Below are 12,911 nucleotides of genomic sequence, written 5' to 3' on the forward strand. Positions count from 1 at the left end.
TCAGCTAAACGGCTCCCCCTCCTCACCTTCCACTGAGGATCTCTCCCCCAGCATTTCCAGAATGCCCCCACCCCACCATGCCTCCTCTGGGCTCATCCCCTTGTCCAGTGGTCATTCCCACCCCTCCCCAAGCAGCCCCAGAGGAATGTTCCCAGCAAAGGGCAGCAATTGCAACTTCTTTTTTTTTTTTCCATCTCACTTGGAACAATTCAGATTTTCATTTTAAAGGTCATACCTGATAGAAAAAGCCTCTTCTCAGTTCTACAATTGGTATGAATGACTTGTCAACTATTGGAGATGAGTTAAAGCATCAAATTAAGACCTCTCTCCTCTCCCCTACACACAGACACACAGACACACAGACACACAGACACACAGACACACACACACACACACACACACACACACACACACACACACACACACCATGTCAAGAACCCAAGTGACAGTCAAACAGTCATTGCCCCGGCACAAGTCCCTCCTGGGCAGCCTTCCCTCTCTGAGGGCTCAGAAGCATAACTCCCCTGGCCTGGCAGTGTAGAGAATGCCAAGTGGGGAGTGACTGCACACAACTACACCAGGAGCTGCAGAGGAGGAGGGGCAGGCCTGGTACAAACCAGGGGGCACTGAGCCCTCTCCTGCCCAGCTCCCACTCTGCTTTCCTCTCAGTCAGTAGCTTGTGCGCTTGGGCTCTCTCTCTCTCTCTCTCTCTCTCTCTCTCTCTCTCTCTGCTTTCTCTCTCTGCTCTCTCTCTCTGCTTTCTCTCTCTCTGCTCTCTCTCTCCCTCCTTCCCTCCCTCCCTCCCTCCCTCCCTCTCTCAGTGTCTCTTGTCTTTGTGCTTTTATATGTGCTCAGAAGGCGCGATTCAGAGTTGCTGGGCCAGCTGGTGGGAATGGAGGCTGCTCACCCCATTCTCTCCAACTGACAGGCATTAGTAGCTAAGATGCCATTTGTCACCATATCCGTTTGCTGGTATCCTGGAGGCTGCCGTGTAGGTGGCGGGAAGGGTCTGGCTGTGCATGTCTATAGGTGCAGTTGAGTCTCTCGTGTCAATGGAGGAGGGTCTCCCTCTGGTTTTGACTGGTTGATCTATGGAAGAGTAGAAAATTTTTTCAAGCCTCACCCTGGTACTCTGCAACCCAACAGGAGGACCACGCTCAGCCCACTTTCACCTCCTGTTCTCACAGGGGCCAGAAGAAGCCCATTGGGACTGACCTCCACCCTGCAGCTGCCAGACCCCTGGCTGCCTCTGTCAGGCACAGCCACACTCCTCCACGATCATGTTGGGCACGTCCCGTTTGACGATGTTGTATTCATCATCAAAGTAGAGCATGGACATAGAGCTCAGCTTGGTGGGGATGCAGCAGGAGTTCACAGGCCCGGGGTTCAGGCCACGCATGCGGTATTGATTCACCACAGCCGTGTGGAAGGAGGAGGCTGAGCCAGGGACCCCCGCCAGGTAGGCTGGGCAGCTGCCCTCACAGTAGTTCCCATAGTAGCCGGTTGGTGCAATGATCCAGTCGTTCCAGCCAATGAGCCGGAAGTCAATGAAGAACTGTTGCCTGCAACAGAGGCTGGTCCGGCCATCACACTCCAGGCCCCGCTTGCGAATGCGGTGCCTGCTGTCACCCAGTCGAGCCTGCACCACCACAAAGGGCCGGTGTGACTCTTCCCCAGGGTCGACAAACACAGGCACCACGGCCAGCTCCTGGCAGCTGTCACACTGCACATCCAGGTTGAGGCGCCGCTCACCACGCTCAAACAGGGCCTGGATGGCCTCCGTGAGGGGGAAGGTGTGCCAGCCACTGCGCTTGAGGTCCACCTTCTTCTCCACCACATTCCACCGCTCACCATGGCCCTGCTCCTGAAAGTACACTTTGACCCGCACCTTCCGCCGGCTGCCCTTGTCCAGGACATAGGGCAGGAGCTTCAGGTAAAGCCAGAGGCTGGCCTGCACCACAAACAGGTTCTGATTGCCTTCATTGGAGACGAAGAAGTACAGGCGGACCCGGGAGGAAGCAAGGCCATCTGCAGAGAAGGGGAAGAACAGACCAAGTTAATTCCAGAAGAACACGAGGCAATGGGGAATGGCCTCTGCTGCCTGATGCTGGAATGCAAACTCTCCACAGCTGGAAAACGTTACTGACCAGAAATACTGTTCCTGGGGCCCCAGCCTCGGCCTGGAACCTGGGACAGGCAGAGAGAATCACTTCTCATTGAGAAATCCAACTCAGGGTGGAGCTGGAAGGGTCCGGGCCTATAAAATCCTGCCTCACCTCACCACGGCCAGGGCTCCCTGGAGACAGGCTGTCAGGCCTCAAAGCTCAACAGAGCAACTTGTCAGGAGGCCAAGATCTTAACAAGTTGTTATGGGTATCTGTGAAATCTGGAAAACAAAACCAGGATCCTAGGGAGGATTTTGATTTGGGGGTTGGTTGTTTTAAGTAGAGCTTTTTTTTTTTTTTTTTTTTTTTGGTTAACTTAGGGCATTGCAAAATCGAGCTAAGCCACCTACTGCCTCTTTCCAATGTTTACCTAAGCATGATTTGATCCAACCCCCAATGGAACCTCCACTGCAAACAAGCAAGCACTGCTCAGATTTCTGACATAGGAACATGGGCTCTACAGGCTGTAAGGTGCAGCCCTTGTTTTCAAGCAGTTCCAAGGAACAGGATACATGGGCTTGTGACTCAAGGTCCAATCCTTTGACAAGACCCAGGCTCCCTGTTCATGACACATTCCAAATCTCCAAAGAAAAGGGGATCTGGCCTGTTAAGTTTTCTCAATAATTCACTTCAATAAGAAGAGTGGGTATGCCAGACAAGAGATGACACCCCTCTTATCCTACATTTGAGTGACCCCTCTGACAAGTTCTACTTTTTTCCCTTTCTTCCTTTTTTTCCACTAGGAATAAGGCAATTCTGTGGACATGGTTGATTCTGTCAAACCTCCCACCATGTCCCCCAGGCCCCTCCTCTGCCTCCCGGCTCCTCTAATAACACTGACATCCGACTTTGAAATGGGGGTAACTGTAGCCTTAAAAGCTGGTCTTGGACGAGCTGCCTGTGACCTGAATCTGTTATTTATAAGTCAAAGAGCTGGCTCCGTGAAACGGACCAGAAATATAACAGCCCCCGCTGTCATTTTGTGCCACCGGGACCAAAAGGCCTCCTCGCCCTTCCAGAATCACATTTCTACCCTGGGCCCAAAGCACCTTTTAATCCAGCCCTCTAATTGCATGTTGAGTGTTCCCTGACTCCAGCGGACAGCTAAAACGGCAATGCATTTCTTTCTAAGCACAAACCAGCCCTGATTGTCTCTGCTTTTCTCCACACCCGGCCATGCAAAACTTTTCATCCCTTTTCATCCTCAGGAGGCACCAGCACGGTCTGTCTGCTGCTTTGGGGAGCGTTGTTGGGGGGGGGGGGGAAGGCATTTGCAGTCAGGGGCCCAACTGATCTCCCAGGCTCCCTGTTTGCCCCCCACTCTGATTGCACCGGGGCTTCCCCCTCTGCGACTTTCTCTGCAGTCCCCTCTACACAAATGGGGCCGAGTTCCAGGCACAAAAGCCAGCCTGGCTCATTCAAGTCCTGAAAAGGACAGCGGAGTCCAAAGCACTTGCAGAATTTCGGCACAGGCACATTTTCCTCCTTCTTTTAAACTTCCCAAAGATTTTTCTCTCCCTGATTTTTTATATTTAGACAACGGAAGAGATTTGTGATGTGGGGCCAGGGGGAAGATTCCAGAAAGGAGTCCTATTCTTTGTTAACTAGAACTCTGTGGCTCTCTATTGGAGGGCTGCTGCTGCTGCCAGGGCAAGCCGAAAGCCGCGTCTTTGCGTAAATGATGGACCTGTTGAGAAGCTGCCTTCCGCCGATGCTGGTGCCCACACAATCGGAAGAGAGGTTGCCTAGCTCTCCCCAGCGAGGCTTCAGCAATCCTGGCAAGCCCACACCGCCCGGCGATGGAAGCCGCCCTGGGGGCCTCTCACACAGGCACAGACACAGGCACAGCACAGGCGCACGCACACACACGCGCGCGCGCGCACACACACACACACACACACACACACACTCCTCCGGCCCACGTACATCAACAAGCACACACATCACCATCCACACTGCTATGCCTACACTCCCATCGTGGGAAACAAAAACATTAAGCAATCACCAAGCAAGTGCCCGCAGAGCCAGGGCCACGAGCATCTGCCTGGAGGGGGACGCGCGCCCAGAGGTGCTGGGGTCCGACCCCGGCGAGCAGGTGCGGCGAACAGGGTGCTTCGCGGCTGCGGGGACACGGGCTCTGGAAGGTCCGTGGCCTGAGAAAAGCGACTGCAGCCCAGAGGAGCGCGCGAGGACACGGCGGGACAGCCTGGCCAGGAGTCCAGGTTGCCCCCGGAGCGCGAGGGCTGCGGCAGCCAAAGCTGGCAAGGAAAGCGAGGAGGAGGGAGCGAGGGAGGGAGCGCAGGCCGCGGCTAGCAGTCCCCGGGCCGGACCCACCTGTCTCCGCAAAGCTGATGATTTCGGAGACGCGCTCCTGGCCGTCGGCGCCCGGGCTGGCATGGCCGTCGAGGTGCGGGATCTCCACGCGGCCGTCCTCGCGCACCTTGCCCGCGTGCAGCTTGCGCAGGGCTGTGACCATGGCGGCCTTGGGCACGGCGTGCGTGATGTTGGGCCGGCCCCGCAACTGCAGGCGGTTCAAGATGTGCCGCTTCACAGCCTCCAGGAAGTCGCCGTCCACCCGGCCCAGCTCCTCCGGCCGCCGGAAGCCGCCGCACGACGTACAGGTGTCCTGCGATCCAGCCGGGGCTCCCGGCGGCGGGGGCGGCGGCGGGGCGGCGGGCGACGGCGGGGGCGTGGGGGAGCCCCAGGCCTCGGGCCCCAGCCAGCCGGCCGCCAGGAGCAGAAGGCAGGCAGCCCCCAACGCCCGACCGGGCAGCCCGTCCATGGTTCGCCGCTGGCGACGAGGGCGCCCGCCGCGAGGCGAGGCCAGGCGAGCTCAGGGCCGGGCTCCGGGCTGCGGGCGCACCGCCCCGCCCCGCCCCCGCCCGCGCCGCCCGGGCCTCCGCCCGCCCGCCTGCCGGGAGGGCCGCCGCCGGCTCACAGGGGGAGGGGGCCCGGCCGGGCCGCGGGGGTTCCCGCGCGGCGGAGAAGGGGCGCCGCGGGGGCCGGAGGGGCGCGCCGGAGGGTCACTGCCGCGCGGGCGTCTCGGGGTGCCGGGGCATCTGCAGCCTCCTGCCCATCGTCTCCGCGTCGGGGCCCCGCAGTCCCCGCTCCGGTGAAGCGAAAGCAGCGGCTGGGTCGCCGGCCCGGGAAGGTGGCGAAAGAGCCAGTCGACGCAACTTGGTTGAGACCGGAGAGAAGGTGCCCGAGCCCGCCGAGCGGAGCCGGGCGAGGCTCGGTGCGGACTGCGGCGGGCGCTGCGGCGGGGCCCCGCGCTCGCAGCACCTGAGCGCCTCGCCCTCGCTGCCTGGTGCCGGGAAAGGGCTGCGGCCGCCGGCGACGGGCAGGTCGTCCCCGCTGCGGGCTGGCTCGCGGGCTGTGCGGATTGACCGCGGGGCCGGGGAGCGCCGCCGCGCGGGCCGGCTCACCGGCGGCGCCGAGCCCTCGGCCGCGGGCCCTGCAGTCCTCTCGGCGCGTCACCCGGCAAAGTTGTCTCCAGGCTCCCGGGGCGCCGCATCCACGGGCGGGTGGCGGGGCCGGCGGGCCGCGGCGCGCTCCTCCGGGGCCTCTCTCCGCTCCGCCCGCCTCCTCGCTGCCTCCCACCGTCCGCCTGCCTGCACTGGCTGGTCGGACGCAGGGCTTCGGCCGATAAGGGCGAGGCGGAGGCTGGGCCCTTCTGGTCCGTGGCTCTTCAGCCTGCTGCGGCGGCCGCGATGTCGGCTGGAGCGCCTAAAAGTCCGCTGGCGTCCCCGGGAGCGGGCGCCCGCGCTCGCGCTCAGCCCAGCTCCCGCCGCAGGGCCGGGAGAGAGCGGGCGGCGGCGGCGTCCTCGCGCCCGGCCGCGGCACGGAGTGCAGAGCGCGCCGAGGAGGAGTTCTGCGCTTTGCCCTCTCTTCTTTTGCACTCCCCGTTTTTTTTCTTCCTGGGGGGGGGGGGAAGCCACACGATCTCCGTGTGTGCGCGCGCGTTACATAGACGTTGGCAGGGGGAAAGCAGGGGGGTGGGTGGGTGGAGGGAGTGTCGTCCTGGCCATGCGGGAGGAGACGGTCCGCGCCTCCCGCCCGGGCTCCCGAGGGCGGAGGGGGAGGCGGACTGGGCTCAGGTCGGAGCTGCGGATCCCCCGCCCACCCCCGCTTTCCCCGTTTGTTTGTTTCTCTCCTTTTCAAGGAGGAGCTATCCCCCCCCCCCGCGCGCCCCACCCTCTTCAGTGCCAGATCACTATTGCTGCCTCGAAACTTTCCCACCACGTGGGTGTCCCAGACCCTCGCCTTGCCCGGCAGCGAACGGCACGGACGGGCTCCCGGCGCTGGATAGGACCCTTGCCCCCACTGACCGAACCCTGCTTCCGCTGCCGCCTGCCCAACGGGGCCCGAGCGATTAGCGGACCCCAATCCTCATGGGGCGCTCCTTCGCGCATAGGCCGCGGGCAGGGTCTGCTCGTGGGTGCCGCTCCCGGGCTGCAGTGCCCCCCTCTCAGCGCTCTGGGCCGGCGTCGCGCTGGGCGCGGTGTTGTCTCTGCAGGCCGGATGACAGAGGAGGTGGCAGCAGCTGGAAGCATAGCCAGATGCTGCCTCTGCCAAGGCCAGTCAGGAGGGCCGCCCGCATTGCTGTGGGACCGAGCTTGAAGGCTCGGAGGTGTCTGAGTCCCAGGGCTTGTTGGACTGGTAGACTGGCCAGCACCCCCCCCCCCCCAACCTCGGCCAACTTGGCCTCAACCCCAGGTTTCATTCGGGGCCCAGCCACTGCCAGCTCTGTAGGAATGACCTTGAATAGAGCCCTACCTTCCCCTGTCTCTACCTCCTCGTCTGTAAAGAAGGCACCATGACAGCTGTATCACACTGCCTGGCTGGGAGGTCTAGACAAGACAACCCATGCCAGGCTCTTTACAGAACCTGAGAAAAGATGGTTCCAGAGCACCCTTCTTTGGCCACCAGACAAAAAAGGAATCACAAGTGCACTGATTTCTGTCCCTGCTCCTGTCCCCACCTAGGTCTGGGACAAAATGACAGTGCCCAGAGGGCATATGCCTGGGTTTAGGAACGCAAGTGCCTGCAGGAGTGTGTACGAGTGCACATACACCCACCAAGCCCCTGCTAACAATGCAACAGGCAGAACCTTGAAGGAACAGTAAGATGGGAGGGTATTCTGGCTTCCCTCCAGTAGTGAGTTTTGAGGAATGAAGGACTGTGAGGGGAAATTCACTACAATTCTTCCCCTGCCTCCTCTGCCCCCACATTGGGGACCTCTCAGCACTGTGGAGCGTGGCCAGGACACCAAGTCTGGAGGCTGAGCGCCCCCTCCCTCCCATTGGGAGGAACCGACCTGAAGTCCACAATGCAAAACTAGGCTACATCTGAGTTTGCTAATTCAAAGTCAGAAACAGGATCCTGGGAGAATCCCAGGGCTGGCAGCCCTTCTATCCTTCTTAGGACCTTCTCAAGAGCCCCTTCTCGCTGCTCCCATTCCATGCCCACCCTTTGCCCTATCCAGGAGCCTACCATCCCTGGGAAGGATGGAGATGTCTCTGCCTCCAGAGCAACCTGGATAATGCATTCTGCAAGATGGTCTTGAGCTTGGCTGTACCACCTTGGTGGGTTTGTTTGCATCTTCTCATCAAGGACACTCTACTACCTGTCACTAGGCAAGCTCATTCCCAGTCTTTTATGGTTTTATTAGCAATATTATTGCTGCCTTTAAATAGTTATACCAAGGGGATTCAACTCAACATATCAGTTTATGAGTACATGCATCTTGATCTATGTCATCCTTCATTCTCCATCTTCAGGACCCAGCCCAGCCTTTTCTCCTTAGTGAAGCTTGCTCTCACCTTCTGTGCCCTGAACAATGATTTACCTGGGGTCCTGAGCCTGGGGTCTGGCTCTCTCATTACTTGTCCATCTCTAGCACAGGGACCAGGCCTTCTAGGCCCTGTATGGTGCCAGACCTGACAGATGACTAGGGAGAGCTTATTGAAGGAGTGGTTGATTGAATGAATGACTCATTAAACCAGTGAAGGATTTAAGACCTCTCACTCCCCAGCACACCCTGGAGGCCATTTCTTCTTGCCAGCCTCATGTGGGCTGCATAGGGCTGGAAGGGAGAGAAGGAAGGTAGGTAAGTGCAACATCCTACTGATTGACCTGGCACGGGGGGGAAAGGCAAAAGCCACCATGTCTGGGCTGGTGGGAGGAGGGTCCACACTTTGCTCCTCTGGTGGAGTAGCTGTCGGCCCTGCTGCTGGTCATCTGCTAGGAGGGAACTGGGTCAAGCGGTAGTCAGAAACCATCTGCTCGAGAAGCTGGGATTATCCCGCCCTCTGCTGATCCCCCAGCCCATGGGAGCCAAGGGTGTAAATTGAGTTCTTCCAGATCACCTTGTACTTTAGCAGGGGGTCATTGACCCCTCCTGAGGGGCAAAGACCTGTTCCTGTTGCTTTACAGCCTCATTTAGCACTGGGTTGTTCTTGCGCTGGTGACTTCAGCCTACCATCCTGGCCCGGGATGTGACTGTGCCTGTCAGTTTTGAATACAATAACACACAATCACCAATACTATAGCCAACGCCTTCCATGTGGGCTGCCACAGCCCACTCAGGATGCTGGCTCCCCGCTGCCATCAAGGAACTCTGGGCCAGTAGAGAAGGCAGGAAGGAACTATGATGACACTGGGTTGGGGCACACAGAAGATGGTATCTGAGGAACTCAGGACATTTGCTCTCTCATCAGGTTTGGTTTGATTTTGCACAACTTATTACTAAGTGTCAATTTGTGCCTGAGGAAAGTTTCCAAAGTGACAAAGCAAAACATAAAAGGGAACCTTTGGGGCTCATTTGCCAAAAGCAAGCAAGCAAGAAAAAGGATTAAGCAGCTAGGTATAATTTTGCTCCCACACCAATTCTGCAAGCTGTAGGGGAAAAAGAAGACCCTTAGGTGGGAAAAGATTTAAACACTTCAGCTCACAGACCAGGCAGTCATTTTTCCAGGGCTGGCTAAGAAGTTACCACTGCCAAACATCACTATCCTGTATCATGGTTCTCTAGAACAACTCCATGTTGGTGTGGACGGAGCTGTGATCAGAGCAAGGCACAGGAATAACCTGAGTCTGGAGCCCTGTGTGGAGCCCGACCAGCGGGGTTTTCTGACGGTAAAGGGACCAAGCTCATCCTTTTAAAAGCTCAGACACTGGGCTGGAAATGTGGCTTAACAGTAGAGTGCTAGTCTAGCATTCATGAAGCCCTGGGTTCGATTCCTCAGCCCCACAATACAGAAAAAGCCAGAAGTGGGTGCTGTGGCTCAAGGGGAAGAGTGCTATCCTTGAGCAAACAAAGAAGCCAGGGACAGTGCTCAAGCCCTGAGTCCCAAGCCCTAGGACTGGACAAAAAAAAAAAAAAAAAGCTCAGAGGGGCTGGGGATATAGCCTAGTGGCAAGAGTGCCTGCCTCGGTATACCCGAGGCCCTAGGTTCGATTCCCCAGCACCACATATACAGAAAACGGCCAGAAGCGGTGCTGTGGCTCAAGTGGCAGAGTGCTAGCCTTGAGCGGGAAGAAGCCAGGGACAGTGCTTAGGCCCTGAGTCCAAGGCCCAGGACTGGCCAAAAAAAAAAAAAAAAAATACCAAAAAAAAAAAAAAAAAAAAAGCTCAGACACTAACATAAAGCCTCAGAGCACTTCATGGTCACAGAGCCAAGTCCTGATGAGAGAGTGGGCATGGGAGGCTTATTTTGATAAGATAGGCTCATATTTCTCACCCAGGCAGCTAAACAGCTCCCACCTCCCAAGTTCCCCGCACAGTTGTCGCCATCCCAAGGTCCCTTGTGCCTGCTGTCCCTGGCAACACAGCAGCTGCAGGACTGAGACTCATGATCTTATTCACCTGAATATGTCCAGTGCAGCCACTATGCTTGACTTACTGAGTCTGTGGTTTGTCACACAGGACAGATGAAGAAGCTGAGGGGTTCCTGTGAGGCAATGGTCAGAATCCTAAAGGTGGTAAGGCCTTGGCCTCCTCCAGACACTGTGTTTGGGTCAGCCTCCATGACAGGCCACCATGTCCATTTCCCATATAGCTCCAGGGGGTGCCTCATACCTTCTATGCACCAATCCTATTGCTCAATCAGACTTTAACACACAGACATTTTGCAGGGCTTCCAGTTTGTAGTATTGTTGCCTTTGTTTATTGTTGTTATGCTATTACTGGGCTTGAATTCACAGCATCATGTTCTCACTTGGCTTTGTCCATTCAAGGCTGGCCCCCTACTACCTGAACAACACCTCTACTTTCAGCTTTTTTTTTTTTGCTGCATAATTGGAGAAAAGAGTCTCAGGTTTGTGTAACTGCACTGACTTCAAACCAAGGTCCTCAGGTCTCAGTCTCCTGTATAGTTAGGATTACAGGCATTAGCCACTGGTGCATAGCTCAGAGAATTGCTTTTGAGCCAACTTGCTCAGCTCCCAAGATTCCTGGGTTCAATCATTTGTCATCAAGAACATACAAATCTCTGCTTCTGTGCCCAATTTGCAGTGAACCTGCGGGGCCAGGAAGGGGCGGGCTTGAGAAGACCCTGCTCTGCTTCAACCTAGCAAGGCTGGGAACTGTGTGAGCGGAAGATTTAACATGTTTCAAACACTCAGGAAATAGTTCAACAGCAGGCCCCCAGGGATGGCTGTCCAAGTTGGTATATTTTCTAGAAAAAAAAATAGAGGTGCTAAATACAGCAGTTGGTTAGTGGCCCACTTCAAATTGCTAATCATAAACTATTCCTAGCACAAAATTCCTTCCTCTTCATTCAATAAATATAATGAACTAGTTCCTGGGGATCTAGAAATGTGTAGGTCATAGCACTCAACTGCCCTTTCCCACATTCTAGGAAGATCAAAATATGAGCCGGACTGGATGTGGGAGAAACGAAGATAGCACCTACATCCATGAAGAGTCTCAAGATTTAAGAGAAAAGGTGATGAAGGACAGAGGTCCACATGCTGAACTGCATGGCAAGAAGATCTAGGTGAGGACCCAAGTCCAGCCAGCTGGACCAGGGGAGCATTAGGAGGTCTTGTTCACTCAGAAGGGGGTGGCAGATCAGAAGGGTATAGGAACCCTACCTAACAGGAGTGGGACACTGGAAGCATAGTCCTGGCTGAGAGACTCAGTTTGTTCAGATGTGGACCAGAGAGAAGGAGATGGCAAAAAGGACATGGAAGGAATGGGCTTGTTCCATCAAGGAGATGGGAAGGCTAAGCAAAATGAGTCAGGGATCTCTCTCCGTCTCTGTTTCTCTCTCCCTCCACCCCATACATTTCTGCTTTGGGAGCTCCAGCTCACACATGCCTAAGGTAGCCAGGGATCCTGTGAGATGATTATGTTACACCCAAGGAAAGAAAAGTAGAACATTCCTAAGATTTCTTTGCTTTGAATCCTCAAAGACAACATGTCCACTTTGGAAACCCTGGGGTCTGAGTCCTTAGCTGATCTTGAACTTCACAGCTGACCTTTGAGCCAGGCACTGTATTCCTAGCTCCTCAAGCCAAACTGGGCAGGAAAGTCTTATCTCCAATAAACTATTAAAAAAAAAGAAGAAGAAGAACAGGAAGTAGGGGACTGGCTTAGCGGTAGAGTGCTTGCCTAGCATGCATGAAGCCCTGGGTTCAATTCCTCAGCACCATATATCCAGAAGTGGCACTGTGGCTCAAATGGTAGAGTGCTAGCCTTGAGCAAAAAGAAGCCAGGGACATTGATCAGGCCTTGAATCCAAGCCCCAGAACTGGCAGAAAGAAAAGAAAAGAAAAAGCAGGAAGTAGAGTTCTGGCTCAAGTTGTAGAGCACTAACCTTGAGTGAAAGAAGCTCAAGAATAGCACCCAGGCACTGAGTTCAAACCTTAGGACCAGCACACACACACACACACACACACACACACACACACACCTGAACCAGGAGCTGATGGCTCACATCTGTAATCCTAGCTACTTGGGAGGCTGATATCTGAAGATGGTAGTCCATAGCCAGCCCAAGCAGTAAAGTCTGTGAGACTCTATCTCCAATTAACCACCACAAAACCAGAAGTAGAGCTGTGGTTCAAAGTGGTAGAGCTCAGTCTTGAGTGAAAGAGCTCAGGGACAGTGCCCAGACCAGTGCCAGAGTTCAAGACCCACAACTGACAAAAAGAAAAGGAAAAAACAAAAACGCTTACCTTTGAGATCTACTCTTGGAAAGATGACATGTGACCTATATGTCCAATGAGGAGGGAGGAAGAGTGAGAGAGAGAGACCAGGAGACAGTGAAAAGAAAATAATGTACAGCTGACCTAATATAACATTTATTGATAGAGCTAACATGGAAAGCAAAAAAATTATACTTGGATACAGACAAGACAACTTTTTCACTAGACAGAACCAATAAACTCAGCTAATATACATGAAAGCTGAGGAGGTCTGCACCCCCACACCCATTACACATGTCTGCCCATTCTACTAACCTTAGTTTCTGCCCCTCCTGTAGGGATCCATCCACAGGGGGAGCTACTGTGGCTGGAGAGGAAACATTTTTGTATGTTTGCACACCAGTACTGGGGGTTGAGCTCATAGCTCTACACTCTAACTTGTCTTTTTCACTCAGAATGTGGTAGTGACTCTACCACTTGAGCCACAGCTCCACTCCCAGTGTTTCTGCTGGTTAATTGGTAATGAGAGTCTCACAGACATTCCTTCCCTGAGCTGGCTGAGAACCTTGATCCTCAGATCTCAGTCTCCTTAGT

At 55.4% G+C, this 12,911-nt stretch overlaps 1 protein-coding gene across 2 annotated transcripts; it reads right to left on the minus strand.

The window, feature by feature from the left end:
* Nucleotides 1-806: 806 nt before the first annotated feature.
* Inhbb (inhibin subunit beta B) lies at nt 807-5,008 on the minus strand. 2 transcript variants are annotated; one of them, XM_048369351.1, is made up of 3 exons: nt 4,500-5,008; nt 1,216-2,028; nt 807-1,089 (listed from the first exon to the last, which is right to left on the minus strand). In XM_048369351.1, the coding sequence occupies exons 1-2, from the start codon at nt 4,945-4,947 to the stop codon at nt 1,253-1,255; spliced, it is 1,224 nt and encodes a 407-aa protein (XP_048225308.1). In that variant the 5' UTR covers nt 4,948-5,008; the 3' UTR covers nt 807-1,089; nt 1,216-1,252. The 2 variants fall into 2 exon arrangements, with proteins under 2 accessions (XP_048225308.1, XP_048225307.1); XM_048369350.1 differs by having other exon boundaries at nt 807-2,028.
* Nucleotides 5,009-12,911: the final 7,903 nt, after the last annotated feature.

Source organism: Perognathus longimembris, chromosome 20, assembly GCF_023159225.1.
Source record: "Perognathus longimembris pacificus isolate PPM17 chromosome 20, ASM2315922v1, whole genome shotgun sequence".
Classification (NCBI taxonomy): domain Eukaryota; kingdom Metazoa; phylum Chordata; class Mammalia; order Rodentia; family Heteromyidae; genus Perognathus; species Perognathus longimembris.